General features: G+C 39.4%; 1 protein-coding gene across 6 annotated transcripts in view; it reads right to left on the bottom strand.

The window, feature by feature from the left end:
* si (sucrase-isomaltase) overlaps nt 1-24,544 on the bottom strand; it is a 236,353-nt gene that overhangs the window by 135,552 nt on the left and 76,257 nt on the right. For 2 of the 6 annotated variants that reach the window (XM_087993626.1, XM_087993627.1), the window contains exons 2-6: nt 13,039-13,187; nt 12,507-12,595; nt 4,339-4,459; nt 4,131-4,240; nt 2,147-2,298 (exon numbers count right to left, since the gene is read on the bottom strand). In XM_087993626.1, coding sequence (XP_087849752.1) covers nt 2,147-2,298; nt 4,131-4,240; nt 4,339-4,459; nt 12,507-12,595; nt 13,039-13,162 — 596 coding nt within the window. In that variant the 5' untranslated portion in view covers nt 13,163-13,187. Of the gene's footprint in view, nt 1-2,146; nt 2,299-4,130; nt 4,241-4,338; nt 4,460-12,506; nt 12,596-13,038; nt 13,188-14,844; nt 14,861-15,151; nt 15,301-15,937; nt 15,957-24,544 lie in introns of those variants that run through there. The other 4 variants (XM_087993628.1, XM_087993625.1, XM_087993630.1 and 1 more) reach the window with 4 other exon arrangements.

The raw sequence follows: 24,544 nt of genomic DNA, 5'->3' as shown, positions 1-24,544 counted from the left end.
GTCCAAGCACCCTATCCATTTATGGCCCCTCATGGCCCCTCATGACTTTTCCATGCAAAACTCTGTCCAAGCAACTACCTACAGATCTGCTTTTCCCAATGCCAACCTCTGACAGCCTCATGCTCATTTGCTCACTGTACACTGTCCAGAACAAATGAATCTTGTCGTGATAATAGAATATTTAGAAAAGCTTTTTTTTTAAATGTCATTAATTGATAACTTCAACATTCTTAAAAAAACTCATTTCTAGTACCAGCCAATAGAATTATCAATCATTCAGACATTTTAAAGTATCAAAAACAGTAACAGAAAGTATGTAAAACCACTTTACCTTATATAAAGAAGCATTCTGCAACCGACAAAATAAATTACTGAGCCAGACCTGTTAAACAAGAATCGTTCTTCCCTGGGGTTCAGTTGTGGCCAATGGAGTTTAACTTAGATAAATGTGAGGTGCTGCTTTTTGAAAAAGCAAATCAGGGCAAGACTGCTATATTTAATGGTAAGGTCCTGAGGAGTGTTGCTGAACAAAGAAACCTTGGAGTGCAGGTTCATAGCTCCTTGAAAGTGGAGTTGCAGGTAGATAGGACAGTGAAGACAGCATTTCGTATACTTGTCTTTATTGGTCAGAGCATTGATTGTATGAGTCTAGATTAGAATGGTGCTGGAAAATCACAGCAGTTCAGTTCAGCAGGAGGTATTCCCGATGAAGGGCTTTTGCCCAAAATGTCAATTTTACTGCTCCGCGGATGCTGCCTGAACTGCTGTGCTTTTCCAGCACCATTCTAATTTAGACTCTGGTTTCCAGCATCTGCAGTCATTGTTTTTACCGCATTGATTATATGAGTTGGGAGATCATGTTGCGGCTGTACTAGACATTGGTTAGGCTACTTTTGGAATATTGGGTGCAATTCCGGTCTCCCTCCTATTAGAAGTATGTTGTGAAACCTGAAAGGGAAAAAAAAATTTACAAACACGTTGAAGGATTGGAGGGTTTGAGCTGAAGGGAGAGGCTGAATAGACCGGGGCTGTTTTCCCTGGAGCGTTGGAGGCTGAAGGGTTAACTTATAGAGGTTTATAAACCATGAGGGCCTGGATAGGGTAAGTAGACAAGGCCTTTTCCCTGGGTTGAGGGAGTCCAGAATTAGAGGGCATAAGTTTCGGGATGGATGGGAAAGTTATAAAAGGGACCTAAGGGGCAACCTTCTCACACAAAGGTTGGTGCGTGCCTGGCATGCGCTGCCGAGTAAATGGTGGAGACTGGTACAATTACAACATTTATAAGGCATCTGGATGGGCATATGAATAGCAAGGGTTCAGAAGGATGTGGGCCAAGTGCTGGTATATGGGATTAGATTAATTTAGGATATCTGATCAGCAAGGTGAGTTGAACTGAAGGGTTTGTTTCTGTGCTGTACATCTCTATGACTAAGACTATGCTAATAAATGTCTAACTCTCCACCAATAATGTTTAATGAGGCATGACCACTCCAAATTGGTCATAAGAACAGTGTATAGTGCATGAATGGACATAACGGGACATTGTTGTTTGCTGGAGAGCATGATGTCAAATGAATGGGGCTTTGTGTGGAGGTTGAGAAGATATTACCGTTGATAGTGAGTTGGCCTTACTTTTCTGATCATAATTCCGATGATGTTCCACAGGATTGAAGCAGGCCTGTTAAACATCCTACCCCCATCTCTGCAGCCATTATGACTGGCTCTGGTTTCTTTCCTAGGTCAGCTGGTCCAACTGCATCCACAAAGTTCTCCTCATTGCAAGGAAAATCTTGTCTTTATGGGAACTTTCTCTTGAGGGATGGGATTGGGTAGAATGATCTCAACTCTCAATTCCCACCTCAAGAATGAAAATCTAAGCCAATTTATTACCAAACCTACTCAAAAAGATAGAATTTGGGGAAAATTAATGCAGTATGAGCAAATAGGACTTTTTTTTTCAGTAAAAACCACTTATTTAAACTGGTGGTGACCAAATCTTGGAACAAACACATTTATATAAAATTTCTTATGATTATGTACCTTTAACCTTCACCAAAAAATAGAAAGATAAATTCCATAATATATTTGTTACAAATATCCTGTGTCAATAACATGGTAAACACATATTAGAAAGAAAATTGCTTACAGCACAGTCCTGGTGGACTTTCTCCTGATTAAAATTCCAAAAGGATTCTTAGCAAGCTCAACTTCATAATTAGGATTTGGCACTGCAGGACCATCAAATGGTTTAATGATTTCATGCGGAACTTCAAATCGATGCTTGTTAGCATCTGTAATCTTAACATGACAGTCAACAAAATGAATTTGTCTGTTCAAAGAACATTGTAAAAATAATTAACATTATGCCTTAAACACCATTCCTTCACTAAGATATCAATCTGATCATAAGAAAAGTAAAGTTTGTTATCCAATCATTTTAATTAGAGGTTTTGGTAACTAATTCTTTTGATAATAAGACATAATACAAATATGTGAAAAAGCTGAATGTTTTGATGCATTTTAAAGAAAAATAAGGCAGAACGGGTTTTTTTTTTGCACCAGCACTAACAGCTGAGCCACTTTCTTTTAATGTCCCTTCCTTAAGTTCCTTAACCAGTGGCTTCCAGCCTCCATTTCTACTTGGTAATAAGCCCTTAAACATCCAAATGTCATCTTGCTTGTCTTTCCGAAACAGCCACAGGCTGTGCAATTCCACAGGTCCCCACCAGACTAACTTACAAAAGCCTGGACCTGCCCACTTTTTCGCCACCATTGCAAGCTGACTTGTCTTGTACTACACTAATGATAATGCTACTTGCAAGGCAAGGTGAGGTGTAGATGGTGCAAGCATCCAGGTATGTGTTATGTGACAAATATTAAGAGAGCAACTTTTCAGCCCTGAGATGCAGCCTGGTCTAATTCATAAGCTGGCTCTTCATCCATGTGCGTAAAGTGCTCCTTCAATGCTAGTTGCTGATGCATCCTGAAATGCATGTCTGTGCTTCCTTGCATGTGGCTGGTGCCTGTTAATCATGCCCTGAGATGCTGTTTAGCCCTAACTAACATGGAGGTCCTTCAGAGCAAGCAGCGAGCTGAAGTTAATGGTACCCAATCTGATTTCTGCATCTTGACAGACAGGAAGCAAAATATTAATGATATAAATTGGGTGGTTGCCAAGACATTTAATATGCAATGAACTCCCTTATTGGCAACTTTCCACTGTCTGGTGAGAAACTTGTCACAATGCTTGTCAATAATTGAAGCAAGCTGCTAGTGATAGACCTTACCAGACTTCAGTGACATTAATCTCACTGGCTCCCATTGCTCAGTCTCTTATAAGTTTCTGCCCTAATGTAATCAGATTTCTAATTGCAAAATGTGTTCAACTGAGTTGCTTCAGGTTTTCTGATGAAGGAACCGGGAAAGTTGATGAGGGTAATAATGTTGATGGGATGTGCGTGGAGTTCCAAAAGTGAATTAATAAAGTGTTAGGCAACAGACTTATGAGCAACATTCAATAAAAGGGATGTTTAGTAACACAGGTACAAAGTTGACTGAGTGAATGGAAACAAACATTTGTGGTGAGTGGTTGGTTTTCCAATTGGGGAAAGTGTTGATAGTGGAGTTCACAACGCTTCCCAGAATCTCTGCTCTTCATGATATACATTTATGATCTAGACTATGGTGCACAGGTACTGCTTAAACATTTATGAATACTGGGAAGCATTGTGAGCCAGGAAGAAGATAATATCAAATTTGAAAAAAGACATTAACTTGTGGAACAGTGGACAAGTAGCAGATGCAATTTAATGCAGATAGAAGCTATTCATTTTAGTAGAATGCAGAGAGACAGTATAAAATAAATGGCACAATTCTGAATAAGATACAGGAGCAGAGAGACCAAGGTATATGTGTACATAATGCAACGAAGATTACAAGACCGGTTGAGAGAACAGTTAATAAAGCAAACAGTATCCTGAGCTTTAACAGCAGATGCATTGAATAAAAAAAATTATTTTAAACATGTGTAAAACATTGGTTTGGCCTCAGTCAGTTATCCTGAAGTACACAATAAGATATAATTACTAAAATGTACATAAAGAGTTTTGTTCTCTTAAAAGCACGCTAACCTTGAATCGGAAGCGATTTGGTGTCTGAATTTCAGTGGTCAATCGCAGTATTTCAATATCATTTCCATAAAGGGAGGGAGAAGGAATACGGTGAAGTAGAGTTTCAAACCCTATACAAAATGAAATCTAGGTTAAATGTGCTCATGAGGAAAGAAATACAAATTACATGTTAAAAGAGGCAGACAACAAATCAAGTCATTAGAGCAACCTGTTTGTGTTTTCTTTACACTTTCTTGGACTTTGTATCCAATATTCACTGCGAAAAAGCACCAAGGCCCACTTCCATTGGTCACTGGTTTCCAGCAGCAACCTCGGGCTTCACAGCGTTCCTAGAAAGAGTAAAAAGGAAAATATCAGATCAGAATTGACAATAAAAATAATGGTCACGCTAAAAGCACCCATACCTCTTTCTTTCAAAACAAAATTGCACAAATTGAGCTCTTGCTTCAGGCAACTGCATATATGAAAGGCAATGCAAAAGTCTGAATCTACCACTCCTTGGTAAACTGTATGAAATCAATGTCTTATCTACTAACTCCCCATTCGAATACATTAAATAGCATAACATTCTATTGGCAATGATTCTGAAGTAGTTAACATTCGTGTTACATTGGCTTGAGACAATGTATTGACGTCCTATGCAGTCTGTAGGTAGAAACAAAGAATTCTACTCTAGCATTTGGAGGGAATGGTATTTCTGCACCAGTTCTCTATGTCTTGGTAATTATGTCTTACCAAATGTCATTGTATCTATAGCTATCATGCAATAAACCTTTTTGTTATTGAAAAAGTGTTTGCTTTATAGCTACTTCATGATGGGACATCCTCAAAGTCAAAAGAGGATTTGTGACAGCAAGCTACTTCAAAAAAGCCTTACTCAACACCAAATACTGATGGAGGTGACATACATCACAAGGTGATACAGTAGACCTCTGGGAAAATACCAGATTTTACAAGGTTGTAACAGTGTGGACCTGGCTTTAAAAACACACAGATTGTCAGTCAGCAGCTGAAACGTAATTACCTTGAGGCAAGAGCTTAAGATTAAAAAAAAGAGAAAAGGCAACCAGTGAAACAAAATGCAGACACCTAAGAGAAACATACTCTCTAAGAAGCAACTGAAGACCCTATGCCAAAAGAGAATAACTTTATTAAAAATAGCACAAAAAAACAGAAATGGGATGATATGTTGTGCAGAAAGAAAGTTCTCATTTCTCACAATGAAGCATCACCACCGTTGACATTGAGATGCAAGAAACAATGAAAAGGCCAGAAAAACATTTCAGTTATTTAAGGGCTACAACATTAGGCAGGCCTCAGCATTTACTTTAGTTGAAAAGTGACAAGATTTATGTAAATCTCATGGAAGAGTCTCATAGTAGAAGAAAATCAAGACAGACTGAAGGGTAAAATGACGGGGACTCATTAATTAAGCTGAGATTTCAGCCGGAAGGTTTATAAATGCTAGGATCAGAGAATTATATTAAAGCATTTATGTAGAAGGAAGTGAATGATGTTTAGGACTATGAAAAGTGGGAAAAATTCACTTTTACCCAGAAGAAGACACATTTTTAAAAGAATCAAATAGCAACATTTGATGTTGTAAGAAGATTGGAAAACTCTGGAAAAAGTAGGAAGCGCAAAAGGCAGTAGAGAGATATAGCACAATAGGGAGACAAATTTTAACTCCCCTCAGGAAGTTAGGTTTATCCGTCTTTTTTTTTAACAGTGTGATACACCTTAATCACTGCCAAACAACCTCTTTGACACTGACAATGAAATGTATGGAATCTCTTTTGAAGATTAAAAGGAAATCAATGCAGTTTTTGTTTATGTTTTTCTCTATGGGACTTACTTTTTTAATCAAATGTTTATTTCCTCAGTGCAGGATTAGTTGGCAATTGCTCTTAATTAGCTACTTGATACCTGCATGGAGTTTGCCATTCTGACCTAACCCGGCTCTCCAAACATGGTTCCGGGTCAGTACCACGACTTCAAACTGTTATGATGGCCAACAGCTTGAAATTACAGTCCTGCTCACCTCGAATCCTAACTCTGATCTGTTTTAAAATGCAGCTACCTGTTTTTCTTCCTCAGATTTTGATTTTCTCAATAGCAATGGTTCAGTTTGATTACTTAAGAAAATATATTGTTGCTTGCATTGTATGCACAGATCACAGATCTCCAGTAGAGATTGCTTATTTAAATTTCTCCCTTAAAGCAATTTCCTGAACAAAAGAATCTCAAAAATTAAACAGAGAAGGATAAGGCTAGCAAACAGTAAATACATGATACATTTGCTACTTTGTTTGCTCAGTGGTTGCAGTCAATTCTCCCTCATGATAATGATCTGTTTGGATTTTGTTCAAATTTCTTTTGTTTCCCACACATTTGCAATATCCATCTTCCTTTATTAACACAAACTATAATGTGTATCATAATTCTCTTGGCACAATTGCCTTTGAAAAGATGTATTATGATGATAATTGTATTTTATATCAGTTCAACAGAACAAAAGGAGGCATTTGTTTAATGAATTTTAAATTATGGCACTGATAATTTCAAACTGATGTCTGTCAAATCGTCATGCGAATTGCCTTGTCTGGACTGATGTTAAGTTCAATCATTTTTATGTGCCATCCCCTGCCACAATGTCTTACTTGGTTGTCAGGTTAAGGTCTATTACACTTTGCTTTTCAACTGACATTTATAAGGTAAACTCTACCTCTCTGGATATAAAGGACTGATCCTGGGAGGAGCTAAACAGTGTCCCAAGCATTTGATTCAAATTGCTCTTGTGTTAAGTTAACATAGCTAAGAGTAAAGTATATTTTTTTCTAGCTTGAGCCTGATGTCCCATAAGAGACCATTGTGTAGCTCAGATCTAATGTAATTAGCTATTAAGTATTATGTAATTAACTTTGACTAGTTATCAAGATTTAGTCTATTTCTGCTAAAGATTTCACATGGATGTTCTTCCCACTGGGTTTCAATAACTAAGGGCTGAATCTTACACTTCCTTGGTAAAGTAAGAGTTGCATCAAGCTTGGCGAAGCGATTCTTGCCACAAGGCAGAGCATGTTTTCTCACTGTATCTTACCAAACTCACCACATTAAATGCAATTTGAGCCCTTATGACATGACTCATCCTATTTCTGCCCCATTCTACCATATGTCACTTGTAGACAAACTCAACAATCAATGGGGGTTCTCATAAGACTAGCATCCCTTGGTGCCCCATCATCTTTTAATGCCCACTGCACACCTGCAGCAGAGTTGACATCTGCGAACTGTGCTGCTTAGCTGTGATAGGGTCAGGAGAGATAGCAGGGCAAGGAAAATGTAGCACTCTGCTTCGTTGAAAGGGTCATGGAAATCCTGAGGGGGAGGGCGGTGGAGAAAAGAGGACACTTTTGCTAGAAAGATTGGCAGAGAGTGTGTCACCCAAGCCAGTGCTATCTCCAGAGTGAGGAGGAGTGATCCACAATTTTGCACATCCACCCCAACCTACCCTAAACACTATATCATCTAACTTGTCACCTTGTACCTTGGCATTCTACCCACTTACTACTATATCCTCTTCTCACTTTGAATCCTACCCACTTAGCACTCCAACTCCTATTCATCTAGCATCTTATCCTTTGCACCCATACGTCTATCCAGCTGTGTCTCTGGTACACTAGCTGTCATCTCTCTAACCTGGCACACTTCATCCTATTCATCATTTCACATCATTTTTTTTTTCATGACATCCTGCCCCTCCCATCCAGTGGCACCCTTCTCTGGCTGCCTTCCAAACCCCCAGCCATCCCAGCACTTTATAATCACACTTGCTGATGTGCTTAAGGTATGACAGCAGCTGCCAAAGTGACTGTCAGAACCTTTCCTTTTCTGAATCTGGCAGCTACCTTCTGTGAAAGGAGAGCTTGGTTTGCCTTTCCCCACAGTTATGCATTATTAGAGAACTGTCAGAATGGAAGTACATCTTAGCATTTCTGAGACAACCCTGAGTGGAATCTCCTCTCAGAAAATACCAAACTCCCCCCTTCCATCAGAAAGAAGGAGCATAGTGACAATCTGCATGCAGTCACCACCCATTGTAAAATCTGACCACTTGCTGAAGGGTTCTGCCTTCAGTCAGACAGCAGTGACTTTTTAAAAGAAGCCCATGTTGCTCCATTTAGAGATGGTCCCACTCAGATGGTAGTTCCAACACATTGCTAAACTAGGATTCAGAGGTCCATTGGGTCTTCTCGAGGATTTTAACCCACAATTAATATACACTTGGTATTGTGCGGATAGCATATATTAAGTTATGTAAGTACTACACATTTAATTATTTTTAGGAGGTCCTAAAAATGTATGTATGATCTGGAGAAACTGTAGAAATGAGTTTCTAATCAGTCAATATAATTAGGATAGTGCCTGCTAGAATCCTAGAGCAGCCACCTGTTTCTGTATAAATGTACCACAAAACTGTTTGTTTTGAATGACAAGACTTTAGAGAAAAAGCAAGTCTGGAATGGGTAGTTGAATGGGTTGGTAAGGCTACTTTGCTATTTAATTTTCATTACAGTCGTGTTCATGCCAAGTTAAAGGAGTCTAACCCAGCATTCTGATTTCCTCAGATTGTATTCTTTTTGGCATCTGCCTAGTTTATTTTTCTATCTGACTCTTGATATCATTTTTAAAAACATAAACATCATGGCCTTTCTACCCAAGACCAAATCATTTATTTACATTATGTATCCATGACACCTCATTCTGACCTATGAGAAAGATTACAACTCACATCCCTCAAATATATTTTTAAAATTCTGTTAATTTAATTCTCTGTTTTCTATCAGTGACATACTATTACATTTCCCTACCATGCCATTCATATGGCACCAAATCATGTCCTTCGAATATTCATTCACAGAAATTGTACTGAATTTATCTTTTCAATATCTTCCATTAGATCCATTAAAAGCTGCACCAAACTGATATTGTATGATCATTGATATGAAAATAAAATTAGTCTGGACTTAGTTCAGGTCCAAGGTGCTGAAGTAGCTAGTTAGTCAGCACAAACAATGTGTGTGTAGTTCTCAATAACATGCACTTCTCGTTCATTGATTAATGTATGAAACATAACAGCTTATACATTGTCAACTGATCAGATGAGTATTTCCAATGACACAATGCAAAGAAATCAATAGTCAAATCTTTTTACTTTCAAACAGTACACAATATTAATAATGAACTGGCTTTTTGCATTCAGTCCCTTATATGGGGCTATTCAATAACAATGTGTTAGCTCTTACCTGCCCTCCTAAATAATCTAACAAGCTATTTAGTTATGTCAGGCTACTACAGGTAAATAAAATAAGAAAACAGATCTACCATCCAACATCGATCTTGGCACTTGCAATAGCAATGGCACACTGTGCTTAGTCAACCCTGCAAAGTCATACTTGTTATCATCAAGGACCCTGTGCCAAAATTGTATAGTAATTGTAATGTCCCAGACATATCCATCCGAGGAGATTGTATTACAGTTAGTAATCTCCAACATTAATTCCAGTGTCTATGAAGTCTCGTGGCCTGAAGTCAAACATGAGCAGATAAATGTCATTCAGATTACCAACTGCTACTATCACCATGCCCCCTCTGCCCCATGCTGTCACATTCATATGTATGGATGATCAAAGACTAAAGCAAGACCCCAACCAAACATATCTGAGAGTAACTCTGGATGGACTTAGTCCAACTAGAAACAGCTGAAAAAAAAAGCAAAGCTCAAAACCAGAAACAAGCTATTTATCAAAATGATTAATCTAATGGGTTACTGTGTCCATAACACTCAGACCTCAGCACTGGTCCTATTGTAATCTGTAGCAGAGCACTGTTTATCTGTCTAGCATGGGTCACCACAAATGCTTCTTGTAGACACTCAATTGAATGTACATTGTAACTGGAATCCTCTGTTCAACAACTTGTCCTTGCAAATATTACTCCTTTGTATATTCAATGCTAAATTGTGAAAATCAACACACAGGTTGAACCAATCCATGTTGTATCTCAATTACTATTCCATAATGACCTGTTCAACACACCGACCAGCCTACCTTTCATCTGAGTGCCCTGAACAAACGTTGGTGAGCATGAACAACTAGTAGACATCCTTTGGATAAAGGAACCGGAAGCATAACAAGTTTGCTATGACAAAAATCAGAGAATCGAATGGCAGTCTTTAAACTACTATGGCAAGAATGGTCCTTGCTAAACAGGATTAGAACAAGACAGGGACCTCACAGCCAATCCTTACCACTGGGACCTCAGTACAAATACCATTTGCACTTTGGAAAGATACAAACATTACAATGGAATGTCCCCTTTACAGATTAAGTAGTAAACTAATCATCTTAAATTCATCAAATGGGAAAACTATCATTTGGTTTGAGGGATTTTCTTGCACAAAATAATTATAAGAAAATAATGAAAAATTAATCTTGCTAGCATTGCACATACTTATAGAATCCCTACAGTGTAGAAGCAGGCCATTTGGTCCATCTAGCCCACACCGGCCCTCCAAAAAGCATCCCACCCAGACCCACTCTATCCCTGTAACTCTGCATTTCCCATGGCCAATCCACCCTATCTGCAAATCTTTGGACTGCAGGAGGAAACCGGAGCACCAGAAGAAACCCATGCACACAAATTCCGCACAGAGAGTCGTCTGAGGTGGAAACAAACCCAGGCCCCTGGCGCTGTGAGGCAGCAGTGCTAACCACTGAGCCACTGTGCCACCTTTCTCATTAAAAGAAACCAAATCATGCCTGCAATACCAAACAACGAATTCTATAATAGATACAACTACACTAGAGCATTAGATCTTCCTTCTAGTATGAACCTGTTTTTAGTCTTTACAATTTTGTTAAGCAGATGCCAAAATTCCACAAACTTATCATCCGTTGACAAGAAAGTCCTTGAAAAACATGAAATAGTGAAACTTACCTGCATACTATCATCAACCCCATTCTCTAAGCATAATTCAAAAAGAAATTAAATTCCAAAACAGGCAAAATGTCTGATAATAGGTCTGACTAATAAGTGTGACATTAACTTTAAATTGTATGTAATTGATGTACAATTGGATTTTATTAACAGGATTTGAATTCAGGATTTTAAATTAAATGGCTGATCATCTGCAATACCTGTGCTGCGCATAATGTAGTCAGAAAAATGTTATAGAATAACCCTGTAAAATTCTGCATAACTGTGTCTAAATTATTCACAACGCCTTTGCCTTTCTCAACAATTGAGGAAACTACTATGGTTATGATCCAATAATATCCTACTCATTAATCTCCATAATAATAGCCATAATATGATGTTCAGATTTGAACTTGTGCAGCGCTCTGCTCACAATGGACCAATGTCACCATGGAATCTAAATTCCATAAACTGTTATTTTAAATGGTAATATTCTTTTTGTGAAAATAACGTATTTGACCTCACAAGGGTTTAATTTCCTTCAGTAGCCATTTTATTTAATGCATTCACATACAATTTCAATTTTAAAACAACTGTTTATTTTAAATGGGTCAGCAGCAGTTCTAAAGAATATGCAAAGGAATTTGATGCAAGGCTAACGGAGGAATATAAATCAATTGCCATCCCCCCACTTTCATGGCTTTCCAATTAAAGACTAGATTATGCCAGCTCTTGAGATTTTTAAAACATGAACAGCATGGAGTTTTCTTCGTGGTCAAAGTAAAATTGAGCTCTGTTGAAACTTTAGAATAAATTGAATATAAATACTCTCATGAATCAGCACAATCAACTAACATAATCTAGTGTCATTTATTTGCAAATGGAACAGAGATACTGAGCCTCCAAAGTGTCAGGCTCTTGCCATGGAAAATATCAGGGCAGAAACATGGCTCTTTAAATTGAAACTGTCTGAACGCACCTATAATCTCTCAGGCCTGTAAACTTTTACAGTGTTTAATTTCAATTGTACAAAGTCAAAAACAACTTTTAACTTTGCAATTCATGCTGAGGAATAGGCAGAAAATCATCCATCTCCCAAGTTTAATTGAAGATGTATGACATTTAGAACAGCAGGACAGCTTTTATTTCACTGTTGGTCAACTGATTTGTGTAGGTTTCAAGGATGTCTGTGTGTTTGAAAATTTAAGCACAATTCAAGAACTCCATCAAAACAAGTACAATTTTCCAAGGAAACTTGCATTTCAGTTCAAGACTATCGTCAGTTTTGTGTCTGGGGATTTGCTTCAGTCTATGCCAGCTCATTACTAAAACATGCCTTTTAAACTACATAGTACAACAAATTTTCCTAAAACTTTTAAAGGTGCTTTTGAAACCTACCCTTGAAGCTCCAGCTTCTGGATAGCAGTTAGTTCGATCATTATCTTGAATGGCGAAAGAACAAAATGGGGTGAAAGGTTCTACTGTATCTGTGAAAGGATGGACATAGGTTTAGCAACATAGCAGCACAGGAAATACAGCCAACACAAGAAACCTTAATATTTGTTGTACTAACTCATGGAAATAATTATAAACCTCATAGTATACTTTCAGATGCAATGAAAAGGCCACAAATGAATTAGTAAGTGGTGGAATAATTTCATCACAACAAGGATTCAAATTTATTACATTTCATTCAAGCAGGCAATGGTCTTTCAGATAAGAGCACTTTTCAAATTTAAATCTTTCAAATAGAGAGAATCTCTGAATCCAATGCAGGTTAGAATATATCTTTCAATTGTATGTGCCAATTCAGGTTTAGTTTAAAATCTAGGCACGTTTATCCTTTTTGTATTAGTACTTTGTTATAAAATTACAATAAAGAAAACCAAACCATTAATTATGCAAAATATCTTGGAACTTTACTCTTTACCTTTGTCGGGACATTCTGGTTTGCTAGTGGCTGAAAGTACAATTAAAGCAATGGCCACAATAGTCATCATAACGAACAAAGCAATAAGCATTGCTTCCAAGTTGGTAAACTTCCTTCTCGCCATTTTTTAGAATAAGGAGAAACGATGTCTGGAAGTAAATGAGTATAAAGTAATTTAATAACATCATAGTTTTTGTGCAGAGTATATAGCCACATTCTATCCATTACCCTTCACTCACTTTCTTTACAAACTTCCTTTATTCATCATTTTTTCCTTTTCCCCATCTTTAGAACTATTTTACATGTTACAATAACAACTTAATATTTTCATATACACCCTTTATATAATAAGTTACCCAAAGGAACTTCGCATTAGCATTTTGATCATTCAATTTCCTTTTATGGGGTATCAGAGAAGTTGATTTCAATGGAACCAATTTTAATTGCTCCATCTTTGGGTGCCATAATCTTCAGTTGCTTAAATGCCAGAGGGAAGTTACTAATGCAAAAGCTCAGGATAATGCTCTGCAAGCAGCTGATTGAATTTGAATTGAATTGGTGAAGTCTGGAATTAAGAGCCTGGCTCAGTAATTCTACTTTGAAGATATCAGCAATTCTTGAAAAAGTCCATCTGATTCACTGAGGCACTTTTGAAGAGGAAATCTACTATTCTTACCTGATCTAGCCTGCATGTGGTTCCTAACCCACAGCAATGTGACTGACTCTTAACTGCTGAAATAGTCCAGCAATTTATTCAGCTCAATCGCAGTCAGGCATAGGCAAGAGAGGTTGACTTTGCTTGTTGTCCCACATCACCAAAAAAAAAAGAAAAGCTCCAATTTTACGTTTCTCTATTAAGATACTTCCCAACAACCTACGTCTTTGATCAAGCCTTGAATCATTTGATGTAATATTTCCTCATTATGGCTCAGTGTTATTTAGTATTTTAAAATGCTAATGCAAAATACCTAGGGATATCTTATTATATTAAGGTTGCTATCTCAATACAAGTTTTTATTGTAACATCATAAAATACTTCACAAGGCAATAAAATATGAAAAGTGACAAGTACGTACAGAAGTTGAGAATTATTTAAATTATAAAAAGTTTAGCTTTAAACTAGAACTTGCTTTTTATTTATTGAGATATTCCTCCAAATTATGTGGAATGATTTGGAGACATCAAACACTGATTGGATAACTACTTTGTGGAACATAGAACTCTTATAGTGAAGGGAAAGGCCAATTGGCCCATCCAGTCTGCACCAACCCTTCAAAGACCATCCTGTGAGACTCATTCCACCCTATCCCCGGAACTTTGCATTTACCATAATTAACTCATTGGGCCTACATATTCTTGAACACCACATGGCCAATTCCCTAACCTTTGCATCTTTGGACCATGGGAAGAAACTGGAGTACTCAGTGGAAACCCACATAGACACAGAGAGAATGTGCAAACTTCATACAGTCAGCCAAGACTGGAATCAAGCCCAAGTCCCTAGCGCTGTGATACAGCAGTGCTAACCACTGAGCAGCCATGCCCACAAAAGTCAGTCCACAAGCAAGCACAGGAGAAACAAGAGAGGCCCTTCTACCTCCTTTCTCCTCACTGCAAGGAGTCAAACATTTTTTTCCAGGTTTAACAGCAATTTATCAGTACTTCTTTCAATTTTGTGTACTGCATGCTCACAATGGAGTCTACTCAACACCAGCAAGTCTAAACATGGATTGGAGACTGTTTTTGAAATACTTTTTCTCAGTTTGCAATTCTGAGCTTCTGATTTCCTGCCATTTTAACTCTCACCTTGCTCTCACATTGACGTCCCAGTTCTCATTCTCCTAAAATATTGCAATGGATCTTCATGTAGCCTCAATGAACAATCGTTCATGTTTTCATTACAATTTATGGCCTACTGGAGCAACACAATTCAACAATTTAAGACTATAAATCTCTGCCCTCATTGAGTTTACATATTGTTTTCAGGTTTTTTTTGCTTTTGGTTGGCAGTTGGTCATTGTTCTGCCATTCATACATCCTCTTTTGTTTCCTTAATTGTTGCATTATATAACCTTTTGCCAATAAATGTTTCTTTTTTCCCTGCAATACTGACCTCCTTTTGTTCTGTTGCACTTGTTAAAAACCTGCTATGATTAGAACTTTTCCCAGTTTTGAGGAAAGATCATTAACTTGAAAAGTTAATTCTATTTCACACACCAGAGACCTGCTGAGAATGTTATGGTTTAGTTCGCCGAGCTGGGAATTTGTGTTGCAGACGTTTCGTCCCGTGTCTAGGTGACATCCTCAGTGCTTGGGAGCCTCCTGTGAAGCGCTTCTGTGATGTTTCCTCCAGCATTTATAGTGATTTGTACCTGCCGCTTCCGGTTGTCAGTTCCAGCTGTCCCGCTGCAGTCGTTGGTATATTGGGTCCAGGTCGATGTGCTTATTGATTGAATCGGTGGATGAGTGCCATGCCTCTAGAGAACAGCCAGGGAATTCCTAGAGGCATAGCACTCATCCACAGATTCAATCAATAAGCACACCGACCTGGACCCAATATTCCGGCCACTGCAGCGACACCTGGAACTGACAGCCGGAAGCGGCAGATACAAATCACTATAAATGCCGGAGGAAACATCACAGAAGCGCTTCACAGGAGGCTCCCAAGCACTGAGGATGTCACCTAGACAGGGACCGAAATGCCTGCAACACAAATTCCCAGCTCGGCGAACATAACCACAACAACGAGCACCCGAGCTACAAATCTTCTCCCAAACTTTGAACCTGCTGAGAATTCTCAGCATTTTCTGCTTTATAGTGAATAGATCAATTTATAAAGACCTGAGAGAAACACCATTGATTAAGTAAAGCAAAGGTGAACAGAAGAATAATATCTTACTTTTGCTGAAATGTTCCTCCTGTTAGGCTTAAGACTGGATATTGCCCAGTGTTCAGAAATCTTCAGTTTTATTGATACATGACCAATATTTCCTGCTATAAATGTTGTTAAGTAACTAATTAAATAGAAAGTGCTCACGGAGGCAAAGAATATATCATAAATAGCTTTACGCATATCTCCTAGGCTCCAACTACACTGATATAAAGTTAAAATATTACATAAGTTTAGTATATCATATATTTTGTGTAAGCAAGTAAAAAGGGAGGAATCATATTAGGGTTACTGTGTGGAAGTGTACCTGTTTGGATAGTGACTGGTAACTTTATTGTATGTTAAATGCTAGTTGCTTCTGTGAATCCTCCAGTATTTTAAAAGGTTGTTATTTAGTTATTCTGATAACACATTGACTTCTGTGCTTATATGTAACTACAAACTGCCTTATTTTAAAAGTACAAAGTCTGAAAGTATCACCATGATGGCAAGGCATACAACTTTTAAACTTACTCAGTTTTAGTATTTATATTCTAATTCCTGTTTTAACCCATGCTCTTTTATTGATCGACATCATTCAGATTGCTACTTCAGTTTTTTTCATTAGCTTGAATTTGGCCAGTCTCAATTTCTTGTGGGTATCTGCACAACTCAACACTGTTTTGTCACTAAATTGGCAGAAACATAATGAGCCTAAAATGAAAGATGGGCGGCACGGTGGCACAGTGGTTAGCACTGCTGCCTCACAGCGCCAGAGACCCGGGTTCAATTCCCGCCTCAGGCGACTGACTGTGTGGAGTTTGCACATTCTCCCCGTGTCTGCGTGGGTTTCCTCCAGGTGCTCCGGTTTCCTCCCACCGTCCAAAGATGTGCAGCTCAGGTGAATTGGCCATGCTAAATTGCCCATAGTGTTAGGTAAAGGGGTAAATGTAGGGTAATGGGTGGGTTGCGCTTCGGCGGGTCGGTGTGGACTTGTTGGGCCGAAGGGCCTGTTTCCACACTGTAATGTAATCTAATCTAAAAAAAAACTAATAATACAGAAATGTCATAGGAATTGCTCATTATAGACACATTGGCTGGGAAAATCAGTAAATCCCGACATCCTGATCATGTACCTTCCTTGAGGCATGGTATGAAACCATAGAAATAATCTTCTCAATTGTGTTTTAGTTGGCTGTCACAGGGCCCATCATCCAATCAGCGCATTGACAACTCTGCAGCACTGGCAGGACTACGAGAGTGATGGGTGCAAGGAGAAAGTAAAAGTGCCTCCATTTTGACACATTGTCAGAGTGCAATATGAAATTTCTTTGGCTGAAGTTTACCAAAAACTGGTGAAGTCGGAATTTTTGAGAATTTCATGGAAGGTTGGCCCTGTGAGCATGTGAGTTTTCGCGTGCAGTGTTACACTGCTCACCTCATTATATAAGCACTACACCTGTATGGTGCCAGCTTTAGGCTAACCTGAATGCTCACTGGTAGGAGATGTACTCACCACTGCCAGGACTAAACAGGACTTCTGGGACAGGCAGCAGATTTAAAGCCCAGCTGTGCACCGGGTCAAATGTTGTCAACCAAATATAGCCCTTTACAATGTATGTAGTGGGAGGGAAATGAAAAAAGCAAAGTTGCTGAAGGTATTTACGGGGCAGAGTTAGCACTTGATTGCCAGAACAACTTCACAGCCATAAATGTATTGACTCTGTAGATCATCATCTGTTTGATTGACTGTTATTTTAATTGCAGCGACAAGAATTAAGTTACACAGGTTACCTGTCCTTAGCAACTTATTATGTTAGAATGATGTCGAAGGGCATGCTACTCTTTGTTCAATGCTTACTGTAGCATAACATCTTATTGTTTAATGTGGGAGCATTTCATAGAATCATAGTCATAGAGATCTACAGGATGGAAACAGACCTTTCGGTCCAATTCATCCATGCTAATCAGATATCCGAAATAAATCTAGTTCCATTTGTCAGCATTTGGCCCATATCCCTTTATATCCTTCCTATTCATGTACCCATTCTGCTGCCTTTTAAATGTTGTAATTTTACTAGCCTCCACCACTTCCACTAGCAATTCATTCCATACACATACACTTTTTGCGTGTAAAAGTTGCCCCTTAGGTTCTTTTTAAATCTTTCCCCTCTCACCCTAAACCTATGGCCTCTAGTTCTGAAATTCCCCAAGCAGAGAAAAGACCTTGTCTAATTACACCATCCATGTTTCTCCTGATTTTATAAACCTCTATAAGGCAACCCATCAGCCTCAGACACTCCAGGGAAAACAGCTTATTCATCGAAAAAGACTTCAGAGAGATGAAACTGTTAAAGGAATATATTAAATAATTTGCATTGCTCTTAAATATTGAACACACAAATAGCATTCCAAAAATACTAAATAATCAAGAGGCCGAAATAAGGGAGACAACAAATACAGTATTAGAGAAAATAATGGAATTAAACGTCAATGAGTCCTCTGGACTTGATGTGATGCATCCAAGGATATTACAGGAAGGAACTATAGAGATATTGGATCCACTGGGTAGCAGTTTTCCAAGAATCTTTAGATTATGAAAGATCCCAAAGGATTGGAAAACTGCTACCTTTATTCAAAAAGACAGTGAGACAAAAAAAGACAAGCAAAAGACAATTCTCACTTGTAATTAGAAAATGTTAGTCTATTATAAAGGATGCAATATCAAAATATTTTAAAATGATACAATCAAGCAGAGTTCTCATGGCTTCATGAAAAGGAAATCATGACTGACAAATCTAATTGGATTATTATAGGAAATAACAAGCAGGATAAATATAGTGAACCAGTAGATATAATATATTTGAATTTCTTGAATGTGTTTAACAAAATACAGCACATTAGCATGCTTAGTAAGGGAAGAACACATGGTGTTGTGGGTAATATATTATCATTGGTAGAGGATTGGCTAAATAAGAGAAGAATGACAACCTGTAACAGGTAGAGTGTCATGTGGATCAGTGCTGAGGCCAAATTATGTACTGTAAATATTAATAACTTGGATGAGGAAAGTAAATGTGCTACAGTCACATTTGAGGAAGACACAAAAATAGGTGGGAAGGCAAATAGTGTGGGTAACAGAGTCTACTGAGGGATATAGACAGGCTAAATGAGTGGGCAAAATTTGACAAGTGGAATATAATATGGGAGAATGTGAGGTTGTGCACTTTGGCGGAAAGAATAGATGAGCTGAATACTATTTAAATGGAGAAAGATCTCAGAAATCAGCAGGAATGAGAGATTTGGAGTCCTTGTGCAGAAATCACAATAAGGTAACATCGACATTTAGCAGGCAGTAGGGATTGCAAATGGAATATTGGTCTTTACTTCAAAGGGAATGGAATATAAAAGTAGGGAAATCTTGCCAAAACTATACAAGACAACATGGACCACAATTATTCTGGAACACATCTCGAATACTGTGAACAGTTTTGGTCCCCTTATCTGAGAAAAAGTGAGGGGATTGTCAATGAGGGCAGTACAGAGAGACTCACTAGGCTGATTCTGGTTATGGATGGTCTGTCTTATCAGGAGAGGTTGAGTAGATTGGGCTAATTGGCATTTAGAAGAATGGGCGACATGTAAAGTTGTTCGGGAGCCTCACAGGATATATATTGGCAAATCGTTCCCTCTTGTGGGAGGGTCTAGAATGAAAGGGCACAATCTCAGGACCGAGATAAAGAGCAGCTTCTTCTTAGAGAGCAGTAAATCTGTACAATCCTTTTTTGCAGAGGTCTGTACATTTTGGCTTTTCAAATGTATTCAAGGCTGAGGTAGACAGATTTTTAATCAAAGGTTATGGTGAAAAGATAAGAAAGTAGTCGAGGATTTGAATGGCAGAGCAAATTTGGTAGTTTGAATGGCCTACTGCTACTTTTAATTCTTATGTTCTTATATTCTCCTTGGAAGTCTTTCAAATTCATGCAACCTCGAGTTAAATCATCTTGCCATTGGGAAAATTGCTACCACTAACAAGCATTGAACCGAAGATTTATCTTGTCAAATGCCATGGTTTGGAACATTCCATGTTTTACACAAGATTAATAAAATGGTGAAGCAAAAATGGAAATTGCTGGAGAAACTGAAGTCTAGAGAAGGATCTCTGGACTTAAAATGCTAACATGGATTTATCTTGACAGATGGCCAGATCTGCTGAGTTTCTCCAGAAATTACTGTTTATGTTTCAGATCTTTAGCTTCCACAGTTCTTAGCTTTATTTCAATGACCTGGTGATCTTCACAGTCTTAGGAATCAACTTTCCAGCCTGCTTTGTCCATCAGCCGTCAGCATAAAGCATAGTCTCTCCAGTGAGGCAGAGGCAGTGAACACAAGCCACTGACATTTCAATATAGCATGGTTTGTACAGACATCCCCTAATGGATTGATAGCAATGAACATGTTGCTGCTGCACATATTATTGAATTTGAAGGCACTGTTCTCTCAAGAATTTGCTCCTTGTATCCAATTTGAGTAGCAACATGGGAATAGCCAATGTGACTCGCACTGTTTAAAGTTGAAAACTTTTGAATGATTGTTAATACTACAGAACAGTTTTTCAATAGGCTTGAAGGCTTTTACAAAAAGCCATTGATGCATAAGTTAAAAGTGTATAAGAATATTCAAAACAGCTATAAACACACACTGCAAAGAAAGTACTATACTTCAACCTCAACTATGTTTTAACAATCAATGCCGGTCAGTACTGCTGAATCAAAATGGTTCAGGCCTTCTGGATGATGCAGACAGACCTCTTGGCAAAGCTGTGAAATGTATTATAGGACCTTATTTCAATAATCTGACAATGTAAGGTTGATTTTTCTCACCTGCAAAACTCTTATTTCATACTATAGTGGTGGAACTTCACAAAATTAGAGCAAAATATTGAAAGGTATGCATCCTCCAAATTACTATGAGCAATGCTACATGTTATCTCCCAGGATATGTACAGATAAGCCAAAATACAGAAGTTTTAAATATGTGTATGTTCGGAAATCAGAAGTCTTGGCTGAAATAGGTCTTTTTTAAAGATTCTTCTAGACTATTTCACTTTCTTTTGTACATGCTTTAACCTTTCTGCTTTCTGTCTCACCTATAATCATTCCCCACTTATTTCCCGCATGACTTTTGACTTCCCGCACTTACCTCCAATGTGAGCTGTTTACATTATGGCTGTGATCCAACTACAAAGTGCAAAAATGATATGTGCTGTCAATCTCAAAAGGTCTGAAAGCCCTACAGCTCCAAATTGTGAATGCATAGGTCTTGGTTCCATATGTTTTAGTATATAATTTTTAGATTTAGAAATTTAAGTTTAACCATAGAAAATGCGATAAATGTAACTGAAGCACATGAAAGCTTATTACACTTAAAAGTTTGGGGTCATGTGCCTTAAGAAAGTACAGATGGATGTTTAATGGAATCAGAATAGAAGAAATTGGAGCTAAATTAGCTAAAAAGCATTCAGTGAACTTTGAAAGTCTAGAAATCAATTAGATTGGATTAGGCTAGGTTGTGTTGTGAAGAGGTGTGATCAAAATACCACATTTTAAAAGATTTTTAAAAGATTGCGGGCCCATCTAAATAGATCTTGAACTTTAAAACAAAGCATGCTTTACTAACGAAAATACACTGAGTACAGCAGCAGCAAAATTGCACCAAAGAGCAGTTATGAACTCAGAGACGGAGAATTTGAGACTGACCTAGAAAGCAAAGCCCATTGGTCACCCTCATTCTCACTCTTTGCAAATCCTCTCAGCAAAGGAGAAAGAACTGAAGCCCTCACAGAGGTTGTCTTCACTGCTCCAGGAGAGTTCCTGAAGAAAATTTTCTTGGAACCTACACCACTATCTGAACCAAATGGAATTTAGCCTATTATGATTGTTCTGGGAAGACAAACCAGTGCCAACAGCTTGTGGCTACAGAAACGCTTCAGAATCAAAACATTTGAACAACTTTATGAGTTTAATTATTGCTTGGTCAAAATATTACAAAGTTAACACTCTGCAAGATTTTCATTTTTGTTTTGTGTGTGTGTGTAAGTGTATGAGTGCGAGTGGGAATTTTGAAAGCTACATATTTGCACAATCCAAACTGTCAATAAATTATATATCTTTGTTTGAGTCAGTTTGTTTTGGTAATAAGCCTGATATTTGTTGTTGACTAAAGAAAATGGCTGATTAGTTCTTAATACTCACCATATAGTGTGTCAGGGACAGGTGCTGCAAGGAACAGCAAAGTTATAGGCATTGATTGAATTCCCTACTCCTAAGACCAAATGGATAATCATGAAGTTTTGGGGATGTGTGCTCTTCTATCACAAGTTTATATCAAACTTCAACACTATAGCTGTTCCAATGTTAAAAGAACACAAAGTGAGTGCTGTTAGTGAAGTGTCAAGCATTTTGAGAGGTTGAAAGCCATCTTAATCAGCGAAGTTGTGTCAGCTGCCTCAAATTGCATTAAGCCCTTTTAGATCAAGACTGATGACAATGATCTGAAGGTAGGTGCAGTCCTCATTCAATAAGATGAATCAGATAAAGAATGAGACTGATGAGATACTGTTCTAAAAATTTAGATCTTTGAGGAGAAAGTGAGGTCTGCAGATGCTGGAGATCAGAGCTGAAAATGTGTTGCTGGAAAAGCGCAGCAGGTCAGGCAGCATCCAGGGAACAGGAGAATCGACGTTTCGGGCATAAGCCCTTCTTCAGGAATGAGGAAAGTTTGTCCAGCAGGCTAAGATAAAAGGTAGGGAGGAGGGACTTGGGGAAGGGGCGTCGGAAATGTGATAGGTGGAAAGAGGTCAAGGTGAGGGTGATAGGTCAGACTGGGGTGGGAGCGGAGAGGTCAGGAAGAAGATTGCAGGTTAGGAAGGCAGTGCTGAATTCGATGGATTTGACTGAGACAAGATGGGGGGAGGGGAAATGAGGAAACTGGTGAAATCCGAGTTCATCCCTTGTGGTTGGAGGGTTCCTAGGCGGAAGATGAGGCGCTCTTCATCCAACCGTCGTGTTGTTGTGGTCTGGCGATGGAGGAGTCCAAAGACCTGCATATCCTTGGTGGAGTGGGAGGGGGAGTTAAAGTGTTGAGCCACAGGGTGGTTGGGTTGGTTGGTCCGGGTGTCCCAGAGGTGTTCTCTGAAACGCTCCGCAAGTAGGCGGCCGGTCTCCCCAATATAGAGGAGGCCACATCGGGTGCAGAGGATGCAATAGATGATGTGTGTGAAGGTGCAGGTGAATCTGTGGCGGATATGGAAGTTTCCTTTGGGGTCTTGGAGGGAGGTGAGGGAGGAGGTGTGGGCGCAAGTCTTGCACCTCCTGCGGTTGCAGGGGAAGGTGCCGGGAGTGGAGGATGGGTTGGTGGGGCGGTGTGGATCTGACGAGGGAGTCACGGAGGGAGTGGTCTTTACGGAATGCTGATAGGGGAGGGGAGGGAAATATATCCTTGGTGGTGGGGTCCGTTTGGAGATGGCGGAAATGACGGCGGATGATGCGTTGTACATGGAGATTGGTGGGGTGGTAGGTGAGGACCAGTGGGGTTCTGTCCTGGTTTATCGCGGAGGCTGCGAGGTCTTTGGGGGCAGAAGTGACGTCATCGGCGGCGGCAGCGGCCATTGCCACGGGCGATGTAGCGGCCGCGTGTGTAATGGCGCCAGACTGATTTCGGAGGCCAATGGAAGATTCTGGAACAGTTGAGGAATCCGGAGTGTGGGGGTAAGTACATGAAAGTTTTTGGTACTTACTGTCTTTAATTTCCGATATGGCTAGGAAAAACTGTTTGTTTAGTTTATGGATCCTTCTGTGGATGAAGAACAGTAGAGGTCCTTTGCAGGTCTGTGAGAGTGTTGTCCTGAGCTGGGGTAGGTCGAGTTGCAGGGAATGTAGGTAGCGGCGCATGGCTGCAAGCGTGGAGCGGTTTTTTATCGCGGAGGCCAGGACAGAACCCCACTGGTCCTCACCTACCACCCCACCAATCTCCATGTACAGCGCATCATCCGCCGTCATTTCTGCCACCTCCAAACGGACCCCACCACCAAGGATATATTTCCCTCCCCTCCCCTATCAGCATTCCGTAAAGACCACTCCCTCCGTGACTCCCTCGTCAGATCCACACCCCCCCACCAACCCAACCTGCACTCCCGGCACCTTCCCCTGCAACCGCAGGAGGTGCAAGACTTGCGCCCACACCTCCTCCCTCACCTCCCTCCAAGGCCCCAAAGGAAACTTCCATATCCGCCACAGATTCACCTGCACCTCCACACATATCATCTATTGCATCCTCTGCACCCGATGTGGCCTCCTCTATATTGGGGAGACCGGCCGCCTACTTGCGGAGCGTTTCAGAGAACACCTCTGGGTCACCTGGACCAACCAACCCAACCACCTTGTGGCTCAACACTTTAACTCCCCCTCCCACTCCACCAAGGATATGCAGGTCTTTGGACTCCTCCATCGCCAGACCACAACAACACGACGATTGGAGGAAGAGCGCCTCATCTTCCGCCTAGGAACCCTCCAACCACAAGGGATGAACTCGGATTTCACCAGTTTCCTCATTTCCCCTCCCCCCCACCTTGTCTCA

Source organism: Chiloscyllium plagiosum, unplaced genomic scaffold (assembly GCF_037043375.1).
Source record: "Chiloscyllium plagiosum isolate Xiang-an unplaced genomic scaffold, Cpla_swu_hap1 HiC_scaffold_13, whole genome shotgun sequence".
Classification (NCBI taxonomy): Eukaryota; Metazoa; Chordata; class Chondrichthyes; order Orectolobiformes; family Hemiscylliidae; genus Chiloscyllium; species Chiloscyllium plagiosum.
Note: the sequence above shows the minus strand (reverse complement) of the source record. Positions and strands in the feature narration are given on the sequence as shown.